The 27127-nt window shown below is 41.1% G+C and overlaps 1 protein-coding gene across 2 annotated transcripts in view; it reads left to right on the top strand.

Moving 5' to 3' along the window:
* Positions 1-20898: 20898 nt before the first annotated feature.
* The window catches only part of VSNL1 (visinin-like 1), a 51521-nt gene continuing 45292 nt past the window's right edge, over positions 20899-27127 (top strand). Inside the window, exon 1 of one of the 2 annotated variants that reach the window (XM_009885328.1) lies at positions 20899-21065. In XM_009885328.1, coding sequence (XP_009883630.1) covers positions 20904-21065 — 162 coding nt within the window. In that variant the 5' untranslated portion in view covers positions 20899-20903. The remainder of the gene's footprint in view (positions 21066-27127) is intronic. The other variant, XM_009885329.1, reaches the window with a different exon arrangement.

Genomic DNA, 27127 nt, shown 5'->3' with positions numbered 1-27127 from the left:
ACACCTATATGTGTTGGTGTTTCTCAGCAACTTTATAGCCGGTAATTTCACTGGGCTATTCAGGCATATTCTTTACCCCACTCTGTTAATGTGCGCTCACAGCTTGGCATTCACAGCTCCCCAGGACTAACATTAATGTGACATATGATTATTCATGTGCTTGGCTATTTTTATGAAGAATCAAATGCCAACCTGAATGTTTCACAGTGGCGCTGTGTGAGAAATCGGGACCTTCACAATGCTAAGAAGTGGTACCGAGTAAAACAAAGCATGGATGCACAGGCTAGCGTTACGAAGTTCAGTGCCTGGCCTGCTTTGTATGCTGGTGTCATATTCTTAGAAAGTAGAGGTGACAGAGTTTAAGTTGCGTTTTGAGCAGGGAATGCAGCGACTAAGTACTTCAGATGAGATTTGCATAGCTATTTAGGTATTTGGTGAGATTTCATAAGAGCACTCAAGCTGCCGGAGAGACAGTCGATACGTTTATACTGAACGTCACCTTGACTTACTTGAATAGAAATGAACCAAGGCAATTAGATAACAGCATCCACATTAGCAAGTAGCCCAGACACACAGAAGTGCTTACATGTCTTTGTAAATCTGGCTTCTTATACCACTTGCCTTGAAGTCTACATTTTTCCATTCCAAGATAAACACATTTTCCCACAGAATATAATACAGTTTTTTGTAAGTGAGAAAAGATTTTTGATCCTTTTCCCTGAGTCTTTCTCTTGACATAAGCTCGCTCCACTCGCTTTTGCTTGGCCTTAGTAACAGGGCTGCTCTGGTCAGGAAAGATGAAGGGATTTTTTCCACCATGAAAAAGCAGACAGATTTCCTGTGTATCATTTGTTCTGTATTCCCTTTTGTCTTGGAGATTGAAAAATATTGCTACCAAAAGTCCATCATTTGGAGTCTTGTTCAGTTCCAGAGGGGATTCTGTAACAGGTTCTCTTTATACTGAGTCTTTTTGGAGTAATTTAGGGGAGAAAAAAAAAAAAAAAAAAGAAAGAAAAAAAAAGTGCTACAGCTATAACCAGCTCAAACAATTCTTTGCCTGCTGGCAGCCAGCAGTTTTTATATTGCGTCCTCTGATTTGATTTACTAGCTGTTCCAAGCTCCTGGCAAGTGCCACAATAGCTTTTAAGATTACTCTGTTTCTTGCTGCTGGGTTTTGGAGATTTGGGGATTTTTTGTTATTATTTTATTTTATTCCACTGTTTTCCTTATTCCTAAGCTGTACCCTTCATTTCCTTTAACTTTTCCCCTGCTTTGTCACACCAGAGAGAGTTAACAGATCTACCAGTGCAGCATTTAGCATAAACAGGGCCTGATCCAACTATAGATCTGGTAGATTACCTCTTGTTTTAAAGCTTTAAATCAAGACCAGGTGCCTATCTAAAAAGTGTAGTCTTGTTCGATGAGAAAGATTGGAGATGAACCAGGAATTGCGTGTGAAATTCTACTGTTTCCATCCTAAATGATCACAACACTTCTTTCCAGGTTGTTAAAATACGTGAATCTATGAAATGTTTTATCGAGTTTTTAGCCTTTAATGGTAGTAACGTGTTTAAGCCATCTTCTATCTAGTTTTGAATTTTCTAAGTAATTCCTAGTACTTATATATGTATAATATGGTAAGAGAGAGTGGACATAAAAACAGTTATCACACATTTTTACAATTTAGGGAGAATGGGGAGAAAAATGAAATGTATTCATAAATGACTTGTGGAGTTGTCTAGTGAAGTGACAAAGTTTGCATATGATTTGAGATTACTCATAACACTCAGATTTAAATCAGGCTATAAAGTGCCGCAGCATGATTATGTAATACTGAATACTGGGAAGGTAAAACGGCAGGTGAATTTGTTGGCAATAAGAGGAAGGTAATGTCCATGGGACAAAATATATTGATAATTATAGATTACTACAAATCAGGGGAGGAACTGGGAATTACTGAGGGTAGATCTCTGAAATTACCAGTTCATGACAAACAGCAGTTAAAGCAGCAAGGAAGTACTAGGATAGAAGTAGAAAAATGTTCTACTGTATAGGCATGTGGAGCATCCTATGCATAATTATAGTCACTTGTATGATAAAGAGTTAGTAAAATCCTAAAAAGTCTAGAAAAAGGGAGTAAAGTTGGTTAGGAACATGGAGCATAGGCTGGGCAGAGTCTGTATGTTTCAGGACTGATGAGGAGCAGGTGAATAAGAAATAGTCATTGTTTCTCACAGTACAAGAAATAGGGTCACCAATGAAATTACTGTATAACATTTAATTAAATTATGAAACTGATTACCACAGGATGTTGTGGAGACCGGAATATAAATGTGGTCAAAAAGGGATCAGACAAATTCAGGAAAGCTAATTTAATCAGTGATTATTAGACATGATAGTCTGGAGAGTCAGTGGAGAGAGAACAGCACCTCCAAAGTATGACTCATCCCATCCGAGGAGAAATGTCTTAGATCAACCTGCTGAATCGCTACCTGGAGATGACTGTGTCTCTGTTGGCCTAAATGACTATCTTACTGTAGAGACCAAAATTTGGGAGCATTAAAGCCAGGTGATTTCAATCCCACTGTAGATGCTATATTCATATACTAAACTTGTGGGGCATTTTTGCAGTTAAAAGAGCTGCGGGTGCAATTAAATAGTGAAGACTATAAAGAAAAGATATTTTTCTATTTGTCATCCAAGGTATTTTTGTTTTTTCTTAGCAGCAGTTTAATTTGTGTACCTTACTGCAAAAGTATAAGAAATAAGAAAGAGATTATGTCATCCTCAAAGTCACTCCCAGCCTCTGGAATCATTAAAGAGAGCAACAACCATTTTTTATCATAAACCTTTTCACCTCCCCGTTCTCAAGTGATGAGTGAAGTAATGATGAGGTAATGCCAAGGAAGGCAGTGTTTGGTATTTCTAGCTTTCCAGATTCTACAGACTTAAATAGTCCAGGGTAGCTGTCAATGCAGTTGCAGCTGCTTAGTATCATGTTTGGGAATAAAAATATTTCACCCACGGCTGCCTCATGTCACCTAGGAGTAGCAGTCACTGTGAAAGGCACAGCCATGTGAATGCTGTCCAGGCTGTTCGTCCTTGCCTCTTACCTCTAGCAATTCCTCCTCGACTTGGAGGGATGCTCCCCGATCGGCTTCGGCAAGACCCTCAAGGTTGTCTCAGCAAGTGCAGCTCTGCTTTAAAATGGAACCGTCTTTTTTATGGTTACTTTTCCTTTTCTCTCCAGCACCTTTGTAGTCCAGTTCTGAGGGCCTCAACTGTTCCCATGGGCAATCAGCGACAGACAGCCCTAAGTTAGGAAAAAACATCCGTCCCCTTGAGAATTAAGAGTTGTATGTCATGCTTTCCAGGATTCATAGCCTATAATAATGTCTTTTTCTTGCTAGGTTTTCTCAAGTAGTTTTCCCAGGGGGTCCTTATCTACCAGCAGTGGGCAGTGAATCAGAACAGAATTTTATTTTCCTAGACAATTTAATGGTACTGCAGGCTGATATTTTAGATTTGCAATTTTGAGACCTTTGAAAAGATTTCTGAGTCAGCTTGTCTGTGCTTAGTACCCTCTATCAATCGCTTTATCCCGGTGGATGATAAACTCAAGGAATTCAGACAGTTTTTTTGGAATTTCATAATCATAATAATTTAAATGTTTATATAGCTTTCATTTGTTTTCTTTCATATTTTTGTGTGCATCACCATTGCTTTATTTCTGCTTTGTGAAAGTATTGCTACAGCCTGTCCCAGAGCTGTTCCTTTGTAACAGCTTCCCATGTGTTTTGCTGAAGGAGTTCTACATGAACGGATGTCCAAATCAAAAATATTGCTAGCATTTTTTTTGCTCACTTTTTTTTGTCATTGCCAAAAAGATAACTCCTTAACTCTCTATCCTAGAAAAACATAATTTCAGAAAGTAATCTGAGAAGTAAGCATCTCTTTAAATAAAATAAAATAAAAAAAAATAATACAAAACAAAACAGAACAAAACAACCAGCCCAGCCAATAGACTGTACTTTGTGTGTTGTCCTTTGCAGGTTGAGGCACTGAAGTTCTCATGGATGGTGTGGTACTACTACAGATTTGTGATGCGTTATATATGTCTTCTCTGTTTCCTCCTCTTTCCTCAGTATATATTTTGTTATTCTCGGCCATGGTAGATACTGCAGAAATTGAGACTATGTCTTTCTCTTACTTTTTGTCTATCTTTTGTCATTTCACCAAAAAAAATCATGTGTGCACACACACAGATTCAGCTGAGCTGGTATATCAGTTTTATTAGCACAGCCACAATACACAGTTGTTATAAAAATTTATTCCAGTGGAGCTGTCATTGAAAAACAGTTGGAAGAAATTGTTCCAATTATTTTTAATGTATGAAATGATAAAATTGTGCAATCCTTCAGCATGAGAGGCTCCCTGCCTCCCTCTGGTTTATCTTTTAACAGAAAGACCATATGCTGTGATTCGTATTTGGGACTTACGAAAAGTTATATGTTTTATCTTGTTGTCTCAGAACTATTGTACAAATGAAGTCAAAACCAGAAGAAATATCTAACAGCTTTCAATTATTGCGTATCTGAGATTTTCTGTTTTGTGTTTGTAATTAATTTTTTTGTTATGAAGGACATACACAAGGCTTAGAGGCTTGCCATTAAGGTCATGAAATAATAATGAGGTTCCTTTACTGGGGACACAGAGTCTCCTCAGAGACAGCCAGCTTTCCTTGTGCTTTGTCCTTTTTGCTCATTTTGCAGTTTCTATCAATATTAATGTCAGAGTGCATTCTTTTTTTCCCCTCAATATATAACCTTGCTAGGAGCTCTGTCATCTGTAAAAATACTTACATTTTTCCAGAAAAATGTGAGACTCATTTATATTATGTCTGTCTGATTTCAAGTGGCAGTAATACTAGCATGTGCTAATTAATGAGGAAATGCTAGGTAACGGTTATGCGCATTTCTGCTTTTTTGATGTAGGGTTTGCCCGTGTGACGGAGATACTCTGTACTGAAGAACTCATGTTCTCAGTCTGCATTAAAGCCATTTTTACGTTTTTAATTAATTGCGTGCTTTATGACAGAAATTGGATTGGCACCTCTGGAAAGTGAAAGTCCTGAAGGAGTAAGCACAATGAATACTTCTAAATTCAGTCCTGGTGGGACCGGTTCAGTTTCACACTTTCCCAGCCTTGACCTTTTTGCTACAATGTCCATCAAGGATACTAGTCGAGGCTGGAAAATGACTTGGAGATCAACCATGATTTGGACTTCTTGTGCATTATTCTATAAAATAGCTGAGGGGACGGTGTATATGGACAGGCACAAACTGTGGGTGAGCTTAGCAGCTCTCCTTTTGGCCCTGTTGACATGACAGCTGGCTCTACGCGCGCTCTTTGCTGGTTGCGTGTGTGCTGGCGTGAATGGACGGGAAGGCTGGTGCCTTTGCTGGTTTGTTGGTTTGTTAACCAACCTTTGTTGGTTAACACAGCACCGCACACTGACATCAGTGTGTTAAGCTAGATCAGAAACACCTTATTTCCCATGTAACCTTCCGGTGCATAACAAAGCTGTCCTCCTAGCGCAAGTGGGGAGTAAGGGATGGCTCCAGAAGGAGCTTCTATCCGATAGAAGCTTGATGAATTAATTCAGGTGAGCAGTATTTCTCTCTGGTGGCTTTTCTCTATTGACAGAACAGGGCACGTTGGCACTTAGCTGGTTTGTTAGCTGTCTAAATTAGGTGGGCAAGATCTCATTCAACTGATCCAGCTGCTTAAGCAGAGGTGTCTAGTGCCACCTGAAAGGCCCTGAGGTGTCTGAGACATCCACGCGGAGCTATCAGGGACTAACACAGGGACCCACTGGGACACCCTGTGTCTAGTCAGCTGAGTCGACCTGAGTGGCTTAAGCCATACCGACTGATACTTGCCTAGGCATCTCGTCCTCTCGCTGCTGTGACGTGGTTACCAACCTGCCTGCTTAGAACTAGATTAAAGGAACTAGAAGGTTATTTTAAATAAGCTGCCAAGCCACTCTAAGTAAAATTACTACATTTATTCCAAACCATAAATATCAGAAGTGACAGAAAAACTTTGCATTTTGTAGTACTGCAATGAAGGAATTTTTATTTGAAAATTCTACCTTAAGAAAACTTTTTCAGGTTTTCTTCTGTGTTTCTTTGATAGTCAGTGTTACTGCCGGTCAAATTTTAAGTACATTTTTCCTCTTCAAGCTGTTTACATGATTCATTTGCTCACTTGTTTGTATGAGTAACATTTTTGACTGCCCCTCAATGTCCAACTCAAAAGTGTAAAGCCATTGATTTCGTTCTGCAGAATTATGATTCATCTTCTCAGTAATGTATTTCCTCTGCATTTAATCATGCTCTATCTGAAGCAGTCACAAGGGATAGTTCTGACGATTGGTTTATAATGAATTTGGGGCGAGCATTGCACCAATGGATCACCAGCCACAATGATGTAAACACTTTGTTTTGACTTTGAAAGGTTTTTAGTCAAATAGAAAGCTGTAATCTGCTTTCCTGCTAACCACTTCTGTTAATATCTGTCATAATATAGTCATGTGGTTTTTAGTAATGTAGTTATTCAGCACATAGGTCAAAATCATCAGTTGAAATCAGCTCATTCACAGCTGTCATAAATGCGTGTGCAAAAGCAAGCTAACTCCAGAGTCTGAAGTGTTCCCTTTTCATGGAGAAATTGAATGGAAGCAAAAGATTTATGTATTGTGTTATATGTATTTCAGTTATCACAACACTATTTATAAACCATATGCTGATATCCCTACTCAGAGTTTTAATCCATCTTTTGTCAGTCATAGTTATCATCCCAGGACACGGGAGCATGAACAAGACGAAAAAGAGACCCTATCACTGCTTTTTGCCTTGGGAACACAGAGGAAACACTCTAGGCTCTGATCTTGCTGCCGTTAATCCCAGCAGAGACTGGAGGAGGGCCATACAGTGCTCACCGTACCCACCTCTCCCTGTGAATGCAGAGCTATGAGACTGTATCTTGCACTGCTGGACACGGCTGCTAAGGAGGCTGTGGCAGATAAAGAGAGCCCTGGGTATTAGAAATGAGTTGAAGACCAAACTTTAAGGTAGCATTTAGATGGTCAGAATGAAATTTCTTATAAAGAATATTGTACTTAATAATAATAAATCTTCTTTGTATTCTTTGAGGCCAAGACTTTACTTGGCTAAGAACTATCCTAAGGAAAAAGCAGGAAATGACAAGGGCACGATGAAAGAATCTGGAACAGCCTGATCTCTACAGTTCAGCTACTTAAAACTATTTTGGGTCGTGGGGGAGCTGAAAAAGGGTGTAAAAGAGTTAATTTTTCTACTGCTTTGATGGAAGTAAATAGCAGTTTGGGAAAGACTGCCTGTGTTTGGTAGACCAGCGTGTTGCACTCGTAATGGCACCTGAATACAGGTTCTGATACATAGGAATAACAATCTACCTCAGCAAATGTATGTGCTTCCTAGTGAGATCAGCAATGGCATTTTGATTCTAGGTTATCCACTGTCAACAAGCAACGTAGGATTTTTCTTGCTTCACTTTAAGCATTTAGAAATCCAGTTTCAGATCTAAGCAAGTTTACAAGGCTGCCTCTACAATCAGCAGAATGAAACACTTGTAGAAGGTGATTCACCTTGTCTTAAAATAAGCATGCATATATTCATCCTGCTTCTTTCAGACATCTCTCTCTGCATGGGGTGAATCACTGTGAAATTTCTGGCCATCCCCATTGACTGCAGAGGGATCACAGATAACTGACTTTTTAAACATCTAACGTTCAATGTGATTAATCCACCTTTGCAGAAAAGTCGGGCAGTATTGTTTAAGAGCTGTGATGAGGAATATAGATATAAATGAAGAGTAAAGCTTGTATCATTAAGTAGAGCCCAATGAGTCAGAGATGCGGTCTGAAAAAGGTGTGTGATGGATTCAAACCCAAATTAAAGGGAGGCTGGAAGGTGAGCAGTTGAAGTACCTCTGGGTAAGCATACCAACTTAGAGAATTTGGCTTTGCACATATCAAACACAAGGATACAGTGACATTTCAAACTAACAATAAAGAAAGTGATTGCAAATAAGAAGACCTGCTGTAATACAAGTGGAGAGAAGCTTGTATTACTTTTTTCTAGGAAGTTGCAACACTGGTGCATATATGTAAATGTGGTCAAGGCAATGGCTGAAGTCTAAAACCCCTTATCCCCAAGCATGAACCACCAGCAGTGTTTCTCTCAAAGAAAAGCAGCATTTTAATTAACACTAGTCTCTACAAATTGACAAAAATTCTGTATCTCAAGCAGAGAAAACATCGGTCTAGTTTGTGGATGTTTATAGTCTACATAAATGTTGTCCCATGGTTGCAGAAGACAACTGGAACCTACTCAGGGAAGCTATAATCTTCAGGCAATCTTCGTCCCAAAGAAGAGAAGGTTGCAGCAACTATCCTGGAAGAAGTGGAATACTGAATAGTCGATAGATCTCTGAAATACCTGAAAACTGTATAAGCCACCTTTCTGAAATGCAAGGCTTGGAAGGTCATCATCAGTGCTGATGCATAACTTGCTCCAGTGGTCACTCTGAACTAGTGATGTCCGGGAGGTTACGGATTTCTCTGTTAACGCATCAGGGCATTTCATGAGGGAACACCTGTTGGAAACCATATTTTAGAATAAAACCTTAGAGAAGGCAATCAAAAACTATTGAAGTTGGCATAAGGCATATAACAAACTTGTCACAGCAATCAAAGCTCAGAGGTTGGAGCATTCTGGATAATTAGACTAACCATAACTCAGGTGGCTGGAATGGTATTCAGCATATGAATTATTACAAAAAGGTACAGTAAATGTTCTGCATGCATTTTAAGATTATTATTTATGAGGACAAAATTGAAGAGAATATACCGGTGAAGAAAATACTAATTTCACTGCTGAAAAATGAGGCTTATTCCTCAACTCAGACCTTCTTGTTACTTGCTGATCACCACAGTTGATATAAACTGGGCCAAGAGCAAAATGAAACTATGGCAACAGATGTACTTACGTGTTTGTCAGACACCCAGGATTAACAAGCTTATTGTTCTCTTCAGAAATTAGTTGCTAATTCTCTAGAACATATAAGTCACCAAATTCTGACGAAATATTGGAGAAGTGGACATGAAAGAAAAAAAAAAAAACAACCCCAAACAAGTTTGGGTTACAGCATGCAACAAAGCCAAATGATGGAGTTAAGGAGGCCGTAAAAATTTTATTAAGGACCACTGATGATCCAGAGCCTAAGCTTTCCGTAAAAATATGGAGTGTCTCCTCCTTGTGGTCTAAAAAGAATCTGAGAGAAAGAGCAAGCAAAAGAGGGATTTTGTCCTTCTCTCTCCAAGTCCAAAGCTAAGTGGTAGAGCCTAGAAGCTCTTCTGAGCACTTGTCTTGAACAACCCAGGCAAGGCTCTGCTTTAAGCTACGTACCTCCTCCTATATCCACTTGCAAAGGAAGAGTCGGCTATGGTGTGCTGTAAGCAGTTTCCCAATCCAAATGAGAAGAGGGGGCAGAAATAGGACCCTGCGATGTACTCCAGACCATGTGTCTGCAGGTTAGTTTACGCACAAGCTGCTGGCTTTGGCATTGGGCACCCACAGGGGTGCATCAACAGTGGAGCTACCGGTGAGTTTGGTATTGCCCTTGATTTTCATGTTGAAAATGTAGAAAACTCCCTTTTTGTTTTATTCCAGACTCAACAGAAAACAACTCCACACTTTTAATGAAATAAATTCACCTAGAGAAAAAAAGCCCTACATACCAGTCGTTATGTTAGAGCATCCTCCTGCACAGCTTTTACCCTTTCAAATGTTTTTTTTATTGCTCGAATCTAATTGAATATCCATCTCATTTCAAATAAAATTTAAAAAGATATCTCTCTTCTTTTGCTTAAACCTCTTTTCTCCATGTATTATTCAATTCAGTTGGATAATTGCATTCCTTAATGTCATTACTCTCTATTTTTCCCCATTTCTTTTACACAGCAAGATTGCAGGCCTGAATCTGATCTTTGGTAAACCCAGTGAAGTAATCTGAAATCACTGGATTTATTCCAGTTTTTGCTGTAGTGTAATATAAATCAGAACCTAGCCTGTTTTTTTCACCCTTAGTTTGAGGTTTATGTTATCAGCAGTAAATAATGACTGCTTCTAACTTCAGTGTGGTGTTACACAAACACACAAATTCTTCTTGTTTTTCACTGATGGACTTCCCCTCATTTTGGGATGGGAAGTGTAAGTTTGGTTAAAATCTCCCTATGTGTTGTATGAAGGAGAATGCTGGTAGTTCAGGGTGAGTTTTGCTTCTGAGTGGGGAGAACATGTTCCTGAGGTCGCTGATGTGCAAAATACCAATATCATGAAAGTACATTAACTCTACCTATACCTGATAATTAATTTCTCCAAAAATTACTACTGAAATGATGTCCACAGGTCTTGAGTCACAGAACTGCAGAGGATGGCAGGGACCTCTGAAGACTGTGTAGTTCAAGGCCCGCCTCAGAGCAGGGTCAGCTCAAGCAGGTCCACAGAGCACAGCATTGCCCAGCCCCGTTTGGCTTTCACCATGTCTGGTACTCTCTGCCCTGGTGCCTCTGCCGGTGTCTGGGGTGGTGTTCCTCGCCTGGCTTTTGTGCCCTGATAGTGAACACCTGGAGGTGGATTGCTTTCATCTTCCACTCCTACAGGTTGTCACATCCCTTTTTACTTGCTGGCAAAGCGCAGGCGTGGAGCTGCTGTGTGTTTGGATCCATGGGTTTTGAGAGAGGACTCGAAGGATGGGACTGAGCCGAGTGAGGAAGTCTTTCATCCATGGGGATTTTGGAGAGCCACAGATGCCACAACATGATGCAGTATCCATCGTGAAGTAAAGGCTTCTGGTCACTGAAGAGCGTTTCTTATAGGACAGACAGTGAAGGGAGAAAGACAACTTCTGCCACCACTAGTTCCTTCTAAGCTGACTTTTCAAAGGGTTTAATAGTTGTGTAGTACTTACTTGGTGTCAGCATATGAGAAGATCATAGAATCATAGAACGGTTTAGATTGGAAGGGACATTGAAGATCATCCAGTTCATCCCCCCCTCTGCCATAGGCAGGAACACCTTCCACTAGACCAGGTTGCTCAAAGCCCCATCCAGCCTGGCCTTGAACACCTTCAGGGATGGAGCTTCTACAACTTTTCTGGGCAACCTGTTCCAGTGCCTCACCACCCTCAGAGTGAAAAATTTCTTCCTACGATCTGCGCGGTATCTGTATTGGGTTTGCGTGGCAAGGTTTTGGTAGCAGGGGGGACTACAGGGAGTGGCTTCTGTGAGAAGATGCCAGAAGCTTTGCCCATGTCTGATAGAGGCAATGGCAGCTGGCACCAAGACGGACCCAGCGCTGGCCAAGGCCAAGCCCATCAGCAACAGTGGTAGTGCCTCTGGGATAATGGATTAAGGGGAAAAAAACCTGCAGGGCAGCAGCAGCTGCAGCTGGAGAGAGGAGTGAGAATATGTGAGAGCAACAGCTCTGCAGACACCAAGGTCAGTGAAGAAGGAGGAGGTGGTGCTCCAGGCTCCTGAGCAGAGATTCCCCTGCAGCCCATGGTGAAGACCATGGTGAGGCAGGCTGTCCCCCTGCAGCCCATGGGGGTTAATGCTGGAACAGATATCCACCTGCAGCCTGTGGAGGACCCCATGCTGGAGCAGGTGGATGCCCAAAGGAGACTGTGATCCTTTGGGAAGCCCACACTGGAGCAGGCTCCTGGGAGGACCTGGGGACCCATGGAGAGAGGAGCCCACTCTGGATCAAGTTTGCTGGCAGGACTTGTCACCCCATGGGGGGCCCACACCGGAGCAGTCTGTTCCTGAAGGACTGCACCCCATGGAAGGGACCCACGCTGGAACAGTTTGGGAAGAACTGCAGCCTGTGGGAAGGACCCACATTGGAGAAGTTTGTGGAGGACTGTCTCCCATGGGAGGGACCCCAGGCTGGAGCAGAGGAAGAGTATGAAGAGTCTGTGAGATGTGTGATGAACTGATTACAACCCCCATTCCCTGTCCCCCTGCAACACTCAGGGTGGGGGAGCGGAGGAGGTAGAGAATTCGGGAGTAAAGTTAAGCTCAGGAAGAGGGGAGGGGTGGGGGAAAGGAATTTTAAGATTTAGTTTTTATTTCTTGTTATCCTAGTCTGATTTGATTGGTAATAAATTAAAATATTTTTCCCTAAGTTGAGTCTGTTTTGCCCATGATGGTAATTGCTGAGTGATCTCCCTGTCCTTATCCCAACCCACGAGCCTTTCGTTATATTTTCTGTCCCCTGCCCAGCTGAGGAGGGGAGTGATGGAGCGGCTTGGTGGGCACCTGGTGTCCAGCCAGGGTCAACCCACCACAGTATCATACAACTGAACCAGAACCTTCTCTAAAATATCTTCATCTTTTGCACATATTGGGGGAAAAAAGGGCTTTCCTTGTCCAGTGCGCTTCTGCTATGCAAGATGTAAAACAGGGTTTGGGGTTGTCTCTGTTTCATGCAAGCTGACTTAGAAATTATGTTAACTGATGTGAGGAGGTACTTCACAAGTTTCCTAGGAAGCATAGAATCATAGAATGATTTGGGTTGGAAGGGACCTTTAAAGATCACCTAGTACAACCTCTCTGCCATGGCCAGGGACATCCTCAACTAGATCAGGTTGCTCAAAGCCCTGTCCAACCTGACCTTGAACACTTCCAGGGATGGGGCATCCACAACTTCTCTGGGCAACCTGTTCCAGTGACTCACCACCCTCATCATAAAAAAAAAAAAAATTAAATCTTCCTTATATTCAATCTAAATCTATCCTCCTTCAGTTTAAAACAGTCGCCGCTTATATTATCACTATAGGCCTTGGTAAAAAGCCCCCTTTATACATTGAAAGGCTGCAAGAAAGTCTCCCCAGAGCCTTCTCTTCTCCAGGCTGAACAAACCCAGCTCTCTCAGCCTTTCTTGATAGAAGAGATGTTCCATCCCTCTGATGATTTTTGTGGCCCGTTTCTGGACTTGCTCCAACAGGTCCGTGTCTTTCTTGTAATGGGGACCCCATTATCACCATGTCCTTCTCTGCAGTCCTTCTTAATCCATTCATCCCCCCGTCGGTATTGATACTGAGGATTGCCCCAACCCAGGTGCAGGATCTTGCACTTGGCCTTGTTGCACTTCATGAAGTTTGCGTGGGCCCACTTCTCCAGCCTGCCAAGGTCCCTCTGGATGGCATCCCTTCCCTCTAGCATATCAACTGCACCCCTCAGCTTGGTGTCATCGGCCATTGAAGCACTGCACAATGCCATTTTAGTTGTAGCCTTTGAGGGAAAATTCCTCTCCTTTTCCACATGTACTGTTCCTTGGGTACTTACTCCCATGGAGCTTTGGGTATGAGATTGCTGGGGTTTTTTGTGTGTGAAAGACAGGCTACAGCTCCAGATTTCTTATTCTGTGAAACTGTAAGTGTATTTGAAGGAATGAAGCATCTCTGTGGCTGTATAGCCTGCTTCTGCCTGTCCTTCACGCTGACATTAGTAGAGAAAAAGCAGTGTCAGAAGTAGCCTGAGGAGAAAGGAACAATGATGGGAGTTGTCGGGAGTTACAGTTATTATCAGCACACAGCTGGAAATTTGATAAACAGCCTGTTCAAAAATAATATTAAAATTATTCTGTTATTGTAGATTATACACATAGTTCTCTGCTTTCCCCAGCATTTAATTGTTTTGAGGTTTTTTTACCCCTATATATATACGTATGTTGGAGTCTATACAGTGTTTAATGTACCGTTTATAGATTCGTATTGTGTCAAAGATTGCAAAGACACCCACCACGCTTGCTTGCTCAATGCCTGGATTTCACATGTAGTCCCCAGGAGTCAGCACGTTCCTGTGGGAGCTTGTGGGCTGGGAGTGGGCAGAGGGGTGGGTATGAAGCACAGCTTTGCTTCCAACCTAATGAGTGCCTGCCAGCACAGCTGAGCTGGCAAAGTGAGTGTTGTCATTTGCTTCTGGCATAGTCCACACGACTCATTCCTGTTTCCTAGAGCCAGGGGAGAGCGAGAAAAACATGCATCATACAAGGGAACTCGTTTAATGCAGAGACCTCATGAGGCTGCAGAGATGTTGGTTGACTCACCCCTTCGGCTCATGCAGGATTACTGGGAAAACAGGAGCAGGTGTCAAAGCAGTCACAATATACTGCGATAAGTTGGGAGAGCTCCGTTCATTTAGGTGCCTGTGCCCAGGTATGTAAGGTGAATCTCCCTGCACTCCTGGAGTCGGTGAGGGGAGGGAGGTGACTGCAGTCACCAGCACATCTTCTGCAAATGATCTTTTGGATGAGCCCTTTTTTCTCTCAGCTACCCGTGGAGGGAATTTAGTGAAACTAGGCAGCTACTGTGGATACTGAAAGGTAGGTGATATGACTGCCCCATTCTCCCCTAACTGTTTCACAGAATCACAGAATCAACGAGGTTGGAGGGGGCCTCCGGAGTTGCTTTAGTCCAACCTCTTGCTCAAGCAGGGTCAGATAGAGATGATTGCTCAGAGGTATGTCCAGTGGGGTCTTGAGTATCTTCAAGGATGGAGGCTCCACAGCTTTTCTGGGTAACCTGTTCCAATGTTTGATCACCTGCACTGTAAGAAAGCATTTTCTTACATTCAGACAGAATTTTCTGAATGTCAGTTTGTGTCCATTACCTCTTGTCTCTCTAGGCACCCCTGAGAGGAGGCTGGTGCTGCCATCTTTGTTCCCCCCATTGAGTATTTAGGCAGAAATTGATAAGACCCCCTGAGCCTTCTCTTCTCCAGGCGGAACATCCCCAGCTTTCCCAGCCTTTCCTCGTATGACAGATGCTCCAGTCCATTCATCGCCTTCGTGGCCCTTTGCTGGACTCACTCCAGTAAGTCCGTGTCTGTCTGGTACGGGGAGCCCAGCACTGGACCCAGCACTCCAAATGTGTCGCACCAGTGCTGAGCAGAGGGGAAGTGTCACCTCCCTCAACCTGCTGGCAACATTTTCATAGCGCAACTTGGAAAGAAAATGGTTTTATATAACTGGATTTAAGGAAAGCAAGCAAAATGACACTCAACTGGTCTTTGAGGGACACGGTTGAACATTGTTGATTCTGTCTTCTCAAAGGAATTTGGGTCCTTTTTCAGCACAAATATGAGATCTTTGGCAGCACTCAGTTTACTCTTCCTTAGGAACAGCCAGTGTTATAAATGTTTGCATTTGGTCCCTTTGAACACTGAACACTTGCCGTGGAGGCCAAAGGGGAACGGAGAGGAGGGGAAAGAGGAAGCAGGTGGGAAGGGAGCTGGGTTAGCAATGGTTTGGGGTATTTTGAAATCATTAAACAGCAAAAAAGCTTCTGTAAGTCATGTTTTGCTATTGAATCTTTTTTTCTTCTTCTTAGGTCTTTAATAAAATTTTGGTTTGTAAAATTGTGCTCACTCTGGCACTTTAGTACGGGCAAGCCAAGTGGGAGAGGCAGACCTGATAAACCTAGAACCTGGTAAGGTCTTAAAACGAGAGGAACTGTCTTCCTCTTCCTGCATGTGACTTAATGCCCGTTACCTCCAAAGTCCCCAGTAAATCATATAAAATCAGTTTGCCAAGCCACGCTGCTGAGTCATTTTAGAGTAACTTCCAGCTGCTGCTGCAGCCCTTTCCTGCTTCCCGGCCTAGCTGGTGTGGACCTCCTGAGGTTCAACGGGGCAAAGAGCAGGAAAATGCACCCTCAGATTGTCCCTGCCTGCTGCTGGCACAGCCTGCACTGCATCAGGTTGGGGATGGTTGTTAAATAAAATTCCATTTTTTTCAATCTGACTCTCCTATGGACCTTTAAAAGCAGCAATTAAGGAGTTATTTAATGAAGTCCTGAAGTACTACTATATTAAGCATTTCTGAAAAGCTTGTTTCTCTGGGTAGCTGATGGCCCCTTTGCAGCATTTCAGCCAAGGCGATGTGTTTTTAAACTCAGCCTTCATTGCTGTTGCTACTTGTGGCACAACAGTAGAATTTTAGTGTTTTTCTTGATCTCTGATCTGGTTTGTGTTGCCCTTGCTAATATTAATAAGCATTCTCCTGCCAGAGTAATTTCATTGGGAACAGACTTGACACCTTTACTGATGCTCAGTGCCACCCACGTACCCGGTTCCTTGTTTATCGTGAATCGCTCCCCCACAATGGTTTGGAATTGAAGCATGTTGCTTTTTCGTTTGGTTTTTGGGTTTTTTTTTTGTTTTGTTTTTTTGTTGTTGTTGTTTTTTTCCATTTCATTATTTTTGCCAATCAGAAAACGCAACAGAAGATGAGTAACAGTGCTTGGATTGTCACATTGCATGGTTGGAAGCATGGAAGTTGGAAGCAAATTTATAGTTTAAAAGAATAAAATTTACTAAACAAAGAAATTCTTGCAGAGTGACCTTTCCTCCTCTTGAAAACTTAGTGATTGTGCAGCTGTTCTCTCCTGTCTTTTCCTAATGCATATTCATCGATTTTCACAAGGAAAAAAACATGTTTGGGAAACCATGATTATAAGTTAATTAAAAATAGTTTTCATTTTAGAAAATTAAATGTGTTGGCAGTGGCATACTCATTGCTAATGGGTGATTGTACTTTTTCAATAATAATAAGAGATTCAATGAAACTCGAGAAGACGTTAGAATATGATTAACTAGATAATCTATGTATTTGAGCTTTTATTCCCAAATAAGCCAGATCTCCCACAGCCAGAAGTGTGAGTTTATATTTGATAATTATATGAGACTCTTGAGCTTTCTTACAGATTGTAATTCAATTCCATAAAAAAAAGAACTTTAAAATGAGAAGAAAGAATGAATGCCTCTAATTACAGGAAGGCATTGTGACCAGCTTGGTCAGGTTGTTCAGTCCCTCATCTCAAACAGAGCCCGGCAGATTGTGCACCGTACTGTGCTGGAGCAGCAAGTAAGAGTACAGAACCCAGCAGTCCCAAATTGTACCTTCCTCAAATACTGGATTGGTTCTGTGGAAGAAATTATTTCTGAAAGTGTTTATCAATATGTCAACTGTGGTTTTCATTTACCAGAGGATATTATATGGTGAAGCACATCAGGGATGGCTGGATGGTGTTTGGGACTTACTGGACAGCCTAAAGCACAACAAGCAGCTGACCAAAACTAGGGACCTATATCACAGAGGTAGAAAACCGGTGTCTTGTTTTTCCAAATCTGATGACAGAGCAGGTTATGTGTGGATATGTTCATCCAGCTCTTTATTCATGTATTCTTACATATGTGTTTTACGTCCACAGTACTGAAGAGAACATAGCTAACTTTGGGTGGTAGTGCTGAGATTCACAGTTCTTTCTTCTTCCATCTCTGTGTAGTGCCAGGTCCAAGGGCTGTAAAGTTAATGTGATAAATGCAGAAAAGTTGCTATTACAGAAAATTTGTCAGTCAGAACCACATGATTTTTGCCCATTGAAGATGCTTTTTTTTCATGTGTAAGTGTCATTGAGTTAAATATTAATGGGGACAAGAATCCAGGTGAAAAGATTCAAGTTAAAAGCACACTTGGCTAAATTAAGAGAGCCAAAAGATGCTTTATGAATCTGCCTAAAGTGGTTACTATAATTGCTGAGAATCTTTAAGGGTCCTCTGGGTCTTAAGCAAAGCACCTTATGACTGCAAAGACTACCACGGTCTAAAGGAAAAAAAATGAAAAAAGGGGAAATTTGATGACACAAAACTGGGAGGAGTGGCTGACACGCCAGAAGGCTGTGCCGCCATACAGCGAGACCTGGACAGGCTGGAGAGTTGGGCAGAGAGAAACCTGATGAAATTCAACAAGGGCAAGTGTAGGGTGCTGCATCTGGGGAGGAATAACCCCATGCACCAGTACAGGTTGGGGGCTGACCTGCTGGAGAGCAGCTCTGTGGAAAGGGACCTGGGAGTCCTGGTGGACAACAGGATGACCATGAGCCAGCAATGTGCCCTGGCGGCCAAGAAGGCGAATGGCATCCTGGGGTGCATCAAGAAGAGTGTGGCCAGCAGGTCGAGGGAGGTCATCCTCCCCCTCTACTCTGCCCTGGTGAGGCCGCATCTGGAGTACTGCATCCAGTTCTGGGCTCCCCAGTTCAAGAAGGACAGGGAACTGCTGGAGAGGGTCCAGCAAAGGGCAACGAAGATGATTAGGGGATTGGAACATCTCTCCTATGGAGAAAGGCTTAGGGACTTGGGTCTCTTTACTCTAGAGAAAAGAAGATTGAGGGGGGATCTTATTAATACTTACAAATACTTAATGGGAGGATGCCAGGGGGATGGGAGTAGTCTTTTTTCAGTGGCGCCCAGTGATAGGACGCGGGGGAATGGGCATAAACTTGAACATAGGAAGTTCCATCTTAACATGAGAAGGAACTTTTTTCCGTTGAGGGTAGTGGAGCACTGGAACAGGCTGCCCAGAGAGGGGGTGGAGTCTCCCACTCTGGAGACATTCAAAACCCGCCTGGACGCTGTCCTGTCCACTCTGTTGTAGGTGACCCTGCTCTGGCAGGGGGGGTGGGCTAGATGATCTCCAGAGGTCCCTTCTAACCCTGACCATTCTGTGATTCTGTGATTCTGTGAAATAAACAGGGCCCTTAAAGATTAAAACAAATAAAACAGTATTGTTTCACTTGAAAGCCACGTGAGTTGGAGCTAGAGAAATAACTGTATTAATACACTTTAGTTTCTATGGGATTTCAATTCAGATTATGCCAAATTAGATCAATGTCATACATGAGAAGATGGGGACTTCAAAGATAAGGCTGGGGCAATTGCTCTAAATACTATAAGTTGCAAACCCACCGTTTAGTCAAAATGGCTTATTTCTGGACATCTGCTTGTACAATTAGGCCTGTGGCAATTAACTGAAAGGTTGAACTTTCTCATATTTATGCTAAGTTTACCAAAACATGTGGATGGGAGCTTGGCAAAGCTTCAAAGTAAGCTTAGAGCAAGCAGTGTGCTGCCCTTAATTAAAAGCTGTGTGAGTCCTTGCAGCGTGTTCAGAGAAGATGCAGGGCCTCGAGCAAGAAAGCACTGCGGCATCTTGCAGTGTTGGTAGAGGATGTGCAGAGCCTGGGGAGGGAGGATCTGCTTGCTGGAAGCACCCCAAGAAATGGTGGCCCACTTCCACCTGCAGTTACATCTGTGCACATTACAGCACACTTGTCTATCAGCCGTGTCACAGAGGCGTTGAGACATTTCTGGCTGGAGTTTCTAGCCCGATGGGTTGTGGCATTTTGTACTTTCCGATGACCGAATTTCCCAGCTTTCTACCAGCTGAATGCTTTGTTGAAAGACACCTTCCTTCTCCGTGTCAGGGATGTTTGTGTGGCCAAGTCTTGTGCTGTCTCAGCAAAGGGGTTTGCTGCCAGCCCTGGTTGTCCTGGTGGGCTGGAGGATGTCAGAAGGGGTGAGGACAGACTGGGGATGACCATGGCCAAAGGGGAGAGGGGCCATGAGGTGTTTCAGGAAGAGACTTACCAGTAGTATGGCACTGCAGGATGCGTTGGCCACACACAGACCAGGAGGAATGGTTACCTTTGAGTCAGCTCAAGGAAGGTTCCCATAAAGGAAGTTATATAAATATATTGACACGTTGGAACAAAGAATGTCCTTCTGAGAAGAAAGAAACTTCCCCTTAGACATAGGGGAAGATGGCAAAAGTAATAGATGAACATCAGAAATGGGTGGTGATATGGACTGGAAATCAATGCGTTCAGTGTGGTACTGTCATTAGAGACAGATGCTATACTGGGAGATCAAAATGGAAATGCTAAGCTAGGCTCAGGAAAGAAATTATTCATTGTTTTGCAGTTCTGTACAGGACAAGTTAAGTACTGTCTGTCATCTGATTAAAAAATAACTGAAAGTCATCTCCTGTTATGAAACAAAGTGTAGTAGAATTGGAAGAAGTTAAAGAAAGGGATTTCTTAGAAGTTCTCTCAAAGGACATCTTTGGTCAAGCATCAGTGGACCTGGAAATATCTCAAAGGGCCAACATGAGTAGTACTGAAGTTACTGTATTTATCTATACACACATGCATATTTTGTATTTCTGTATGTTTTATTTTTAATATTTATAAGTCTGTATACAAAATGTAGTGGATATCTCCAGAGTTAACAGTGGTGAAATATAAGCCATCTATTGTGTATCAACTATGCAGTAAATATATACATGTACATATATGTATACATATGTGCATATATACACATATATGTGCATATATATAAGAATTACATTTAGTTTTCCAGTTTGGTTTCATCATTTCTTGAGACCAAATGTGTGGACTCCTGCGTTGCTTCCTCCCAGTGGAACTTCTAGTGCTGTACATTACAAGCCTGTCTGCCCACAGTTTTCTACCTGTGAAGAGTAGCTGCTAAGGTGGGTGTTGTATCAAAAGAGATTTTCAAGACAAAGAGGAATTCTGTGGACATCCCTGAATCTGTGAAAAATTTTTGTTAAATTCAAAGAAAAAGTGCAGTCATCTTTTTCAGCCTTAGTGTAAAGAAAAGCTAGAAATTACGTAATTTGAAGGCACATGAGCAATCTGTCTCCAGGCCTTACGACTCCTAAATGAAAGAAGAATGTTGTCTTTTTCACTGTTTTCAGCCTCTGATATTCAAGCATAGCTTAGGTTCCTGTTCACTAGTGAATCTGTGAAGTTGTGTTTGACTAAAAGCAGCAGTGAGTATGAAACAAGTGATGTGTTCAAGCTTTGTCGCTAATTCCAGTTTAAAATGTTCACAGCAACTTGGCTAACTGTATTAATTTCTTCCTTCTTAAGGCAGAATGGGGAAACAGAATAGCAAGCTGGCCCCTGAGGTGATGGAGGATCTGGTGAAGAGCACGGAGTTCAATGAACACGAGCTAAAACAGTGGTACAAAGGGTTTCTAAAGGACTGTCCAAGTGGTAGACTGAACCTTGAGGAGTTTCAGCAGCTCTACGTAAAAGTAAGTTATTTGTTAAATTCCTATTATTTAACTGTAGAAAAGATTGCAAAATAATGTAAAGCAAACATATGGTCGAGCTGCCAGTCATTTGGACTAAGGAATACTATTGGTAGGAGAAGCAATGGTGAAGACGAGGAGATGAATGGGAAGTGCTACCCTCATCACACCAGCCGCTCCTATAGCTACAGCGATGAGAACCACACATTTAGAAAAAAACCTATGATTTACTCACAATAAATACATTCTCTGCACTCAGTAGTTTATGGGCCTCTTTCATCTTCAAAGAATGGTTTGTGGTCCTGTTCCTGTACCTGTGTAACACCACTGGAATATAAACTGTGTGATTGCTGGACCTACTCCTATAAAGGACTCTCCTTTTGGTTTCAGCAAGAGTGGTGAAGTTGTGTGGTGGTATGTCCTGCAGATAAATTATGGGTTGTGCACAAAGGATTTCTTTCTTTACGTTTTAAGTGTTGCCTTTATTTTTCCCCTCCTGTCTCTTTGCCCTCATTATATACGAAAGGAAAACCAGGCTGCTCAGGGTATTTTCTTCTTATTTTTCAGTATTTTATCAAGTTCAGTGTAGTCTTTTCCTTACATTTATTATGTATTTATTCTGTAACAAGAAACCATGGGGGCAGCATAAGAAGTGTATTCATGTTACAAAGATAATTATATTTTAATTCAGAATCGAGTGTCTGCCTAAAGGTCAGAGACTTCAAAGTAATTTTAATTAGGAAAAATATTGGATCGCAATGATGAACAGTAGGAACAGAACGGTTCATAAATACAATGTGAGGCTGAATAAAAATAAAAAAGCCTTTCAAATATAAGTAGCTAATATTGAGCACATTGACGATTTCTGCAGACAAGTGGGACTATCTTTCTTTTCCCTTAAATGCATGCTGCAGTCCTTCCCTACATTTCTTTAGCCTTGAACCAGATCACTGCAAATTATTACCCAGCCCCTTTTTCCTTCTAATGAATGGTCTAACAAAAACCGCTAACTCCAGCTTACATAAATAAGCTTCTGTCTTCATATTTTAATATTTATGGCTCAAGATGTTGCCTCACAATCCTTTCGTTAATAAATGGCTGACTTTGTAATAACTATTATTTTCAAATGAAAGAATTTTTACTGCCTCAGGTACTGTGCTTGTTATTGACTGATAATTTGTAGCTTCCATTTTAAATAGTACTCGGTGCACATCCACCAAGATCAGACAGCTAATAATTTCTCTTACATGTTTCTGGGAAAAGTAAATGGTCTTTACAAAATATGTGTTCCAAATGAAGTATGCCAAGTATTTAACTCTTTAGAAATCATTATTTTCTTTTTGTCAAATTACAATAAAGGGATTAATACCTTTTTTAATGTTTTTCTGCGTTTTGGGGAAAGATACCTTCTGAAAATAGCTCGAAGCTGTTAGGACTTCCTCCCCTTAAAGGGATGTTTGAAGTCTTCACAGGTATTTCACAAGATACTTTACTCATGAAGAAATATCAGAGAGTAAATTCAGTATCACGTTTACAAAAATGGTACTGCAAAAAATAACATGAAGAGCACAGCAGTATTTTGCTCTCAAAATTTGGAGACAGCTCTGTAGTCCTACTATGCTGCAAGATCTGGCTTTCAGTTTTATGGCCTCATATATTTTTAGATATGCACATCAAATAAGATTGTCTCCCTTGCTTTGGTAGTCATGGGTTTTGAGATCTGCTCTGTAATGGTACTGTCATATATTTAGTCCAGTTTGTTGTCAGTCTATATATAATGTCTATATACAGAGTGAAATACTAATTTTGCAGAGGAGAAATACGATTAGCTGTAGTAAATCCAGAGCTTTACTTCTCCTTCTGTCACAGAAATGCTTGTAAAATAATGGCCCTGGGCTCTCCAAGTAGCTGATAGTCTGAGTGCTGTCAGTGGTGGCGACTTCTCCTCCGTAGGACGTTCTGCCTGCCCTGGCTGCTGGCTGCAGACAAAACCCCAGATGTGAAATCTGATCGTTCCAGGAGGAGCCACCGGCAGGAGACCCAAATCGTTGTGATTACATTAACAACATTTCAGTTCCTTTAATGCATATTCAGAGTGAAAATGTATGAAGCGTGTATTGATTAATAATTCCTCTGCATAAACTTACAGTTGAGAGGGATGACGTTTTATCTCTTGGCCTGAACTGGATTTTATTGAAGATTTCCATCAATAAATATATTTGGAAAAGAAGCATGAGACTTATCTTCAGTTCAGATTTACATTTTCTTAAGATGACACTGTTTCTTTGTTCATGAGAGTTGTGTGGTGCACTTTCATGTGGATTGATGAAAGGGTGTGGGACATCAGACCAAGATGCAAAGAAAGCTCTTTTCTTTTACTCACATTCAATAGAAATTATCCTTAGCTTTAAGAGCAAAAAAATTTTCGGCTATATCAGGAGAATTATTTTGAGGTGAATTTCCTGATTATCTCCACTTACTGCTCTTCCATCGCAATTAGAGTGGGGTGCACAACCTTTGGGCACAGAAACTGCATTTTTTTGATGAAATGCAACCAAAAGATGTGTCCTGGGATCACACCCAATGTGTCACTATATCTGATGCCTGCTAATCAGCTAGAGTTGATCTGAAGTAAAACATCCAGAACACGTGTGATGAGGATGTCAGGTCCTCAACACTAATTCTTCCACTCTACGTATTCGCGTCAATTGTACTGTGCTGTTTACTGATGTAGATGAAGAATGTATTGACTACAGGGGGAATGACTCTAGCTTGGCTTGGAAGCCTTTGCTATTGAAGTTTCCATTATGAGTACAAATCATGCAGTGCTTAAAATAAACAGCAGTTATACAAATGGACTCTACAGAAAAAATATTTGCAGCACTTTTAGTGGAAGCGTCTATAAAAATATTTAGTCCAGAACACCTCTTTTAAATGAGCAGCTAATAGGCAGAAATATACTTTATACCACTGCATATTTAGCACTGTCAGCAATCCGACAGGTTCAGTAAAAAACAGTGGTACATTTTTGGGTGGGTAGATTCTTCTTGGGATCCAGCATCTGTAGCAAGTTATTAGGACACATGTTTTCCTCCAGGTTACTGAATAAGGTGATTACTTCAGCAGTTTTTGAAATAGATCATCGAACAATTGTTTATAATACTATAAGCCCAGAGCCACAGACTTAAATGCTGAAAACACCGAGTTAGCTGCCCCAACGGTCGGCCAAGAGTTTGGGAGGGGGAGAAATTTGTGGATAACCTTCTGAGAAAGCTGAAAATCCAGCCAGCATGTTGTAAACAGACACACCAAAGCAAGACCACACGGTAATGCTCAGGACAGGAATTTGTATTAAATTCTATGTTTCTCCAGGGTATATGCATCTGTTTTCCTGTGTGAGTTGCATCTTGCAAACCTCTCCTGCAGAGAACTATCTAGGACATTAGAAGTCAAAGCAAAATCAAGTGGCTGAAGTCCTCTTTCTTTCCTAAGTAACAAAGATAATGTGAATGCCTTATCTTTACCACAGTAGTTTAAGTACTCATCGAGCTGTAGGAAGCTCTAAATCAATTATCACGTCCCTGTAAAGAGTTTGAATCTGCACTTCTCGTCCTCTCATTGCTCTACCTGTGATGAGATAGGCCCTTCTGGGCTGCTGGCAATATCCCAACTAACCTCTTTTTCTGCAGGAAATAGTGATAAGTGGCATCGGACAGTCTGGAACGACAGTTTCCATCTTCAAAGCTAATATCCTAACTATTAAGCTTAATCCTTGCTTTTTTTCTTCATTTTTCTTTTTTTCTATCCTAAAAAAAGTCCTTATTTCTTTTATCTTATATAAAACATCATTAGCATTGTGGGCAGAAAGCTGAAGGAATTAATATGCAAAAGTGTCATTAAAATAAAATATACCAATAAAACATTCTGGACTGTTCCTATCATTCTTTAGGGTTTCTAGCAGTCTAGAGGGCCAAATACATTTTTCTTCAGATCTTTTGAATTCACTGGCTTTAGATGAATATGCCCTAGAGTGTGTAAGTGTGCATAATCAGTGCTAACGTTCACAGGAATTATGCATGTTTATGAAGTGGAAAATAGGCTTCTATATTGTGATACTTCTTGGAACTGGGTCACTGAACATGAGAAGCATATCCTCTGGATTAATAACAGAAACAAGCACCAATGGTCCTTTAACTGGAAGGGTAAGGTTGGGAGTGATCATGATGTAATGCTAGTGTTAAATAGAGTCATTTGCTTTGTGAATTTATTACACATCTATTATTTAGCTATGTTTTGGGGTTTTATAGATAACAGTTAAATGAAAAAAAAAATACTAATGCCATTTGATTAATTACAATCAAATGGTTTGTCATATTTTTGGCTTCTATCTCACATTTCCTGCCTTGAAGGGAATTGATTTCTAGTCCCTCATTTTAGTACATGTAGAACAAAAGAATCTCAAAAATCTATTGAAATTTAAGTGGGTATATTTGCAGCCTCTTTTTCTCTATCCAGATTTTCAAGACAGACTAGCATCTTTCTAAAGATGGCACAGAGCTCTTTTAAATGTTAGGTTAGAGCTATGTTTCAGGCTTTCAGTGGCTGTGAAGAAATGGGATTCCAGAGCAGCACAGCTGTGTTTACAGATACCCCTAACATAGATGCAGTTGCACTGGCAGAAACTGATTTCCCCGGGACCATCTCTTTTAACTGGAGGACTTGTGCTGGTTTTATGAGTGTGGTTTGGCCACTTAAGTTCTCACTATAATAGGAGTACTTTTTAGTTATATTATACCAATGTTAGATATATGATGCCTAATATATTTACATATATTCTACCAATGCTGTGTTGCTAAACAACAGCAGCATGTTTTGAAATCAGGCAGATTATCAAAAGTACTGCTGTATGTACTGATACAATGATTTTAGCCCATGCTGTTGCTCCCTTCCAGAAGATCACATCTGGGGCGCTCGCAGTCTTCCTGGGCAATATGACAGTACGTTTGTTGGATGCACCACCTAAAACTAACTGCAACAAAGAAAACACGATATGTATTTATTTATAAACATGACTCTAAAAATTCCTTAAACAGGTTAATAGTACTGCTGTGTTACTGAATTTTTAAAACCAATATGGAATAATAAAACTATTATTACTATGTCAGAAACAATTAGAAATAGCATTGGATGCAAACAAGTTAAGCAACAAATAGCTCCGATCCAAGGATGTTACAAGGTGGCTCTCTAAGAATCAACACATATGTAGATAAACAAATAGAGGTGAGAAAGAAATAACAGTAACATTATTGGCATCAGTGGAAGTTTTGCTTTGGGGGAATTTGTAGAATAATCTGCGAGGTAAAGATTCTTAAGCACTTAATACAAATCTGCACATTTGAGACAATTACAGTAAAATTGTTAGAAACAAATGCTCCTAAAGAGTAAAAAACCTTTCACCAGAAGTGTGGTGAAAGTTCCTGTGAAAGGAAAATTAATATAGCAGAATCCAAAAGGCAGTATGCTGAAAAGCAAATGTATTTGTGGTCCAGCATTATCGCAGGGGAGTGCTTTTCATGATGAAATATATGTTTAGTGCTCCAAAGTGGTATTGAAATTGGGTTCTGATAACTTTAAAAACAAAAGAGATGGCAATTGGTTTTCATGGAGGACTTGGTTAAAAAAAAAAAGGGCATGGTCTTGTTGCCTGGATGTTTTTCATGCAACACTGCTTTTGCCATTATTCCTCCTCCTCCTCCTTCTACTTATAAACATGAATAGGCAGGTGCTGTGCCAAAATGCAGGTCTACTAGAAAACCACATAAGAGGCTTATTATATGTTTCAAACAGAAGCTGAGATTGTGCTGCATGGATTTTAAAACAAAGGGCCAGAATGCTTCTTACATATAAAACCAAAATGAAACAAACCCCAAAGGCAGTGTTAACTTTGAAGCTGACTGTGAATGATTCGGGGAAGGGGAGGATGCTGGTAACGTGCCCTTCTGCTGCATTTCTGTCTCTGCACTGATCCCAGGAAAAATAATGGCTGGACTTAATATTGTACGGAA

The sequence above is a fragment of the Charadrius vociferus genome, unplaced genomic scaffold (genome assembly GCF_000708025.1).
Source record: "Charadrius vociferus isolate BGI_N301 unplaced genomic scaffold, ASM70802v2 scaffold173, whole genome shotgun sequence".
NCBI lineage: Eukaryota > Metazoa > Chordata > Aves > Charadriiformes > Charadriidae > Charadrius > Charadrius vociferus.
Note: the sequence above shows the minus strand (reverse complement) of the source record. Positions and strands in the feature narration are given on the sequence as shown.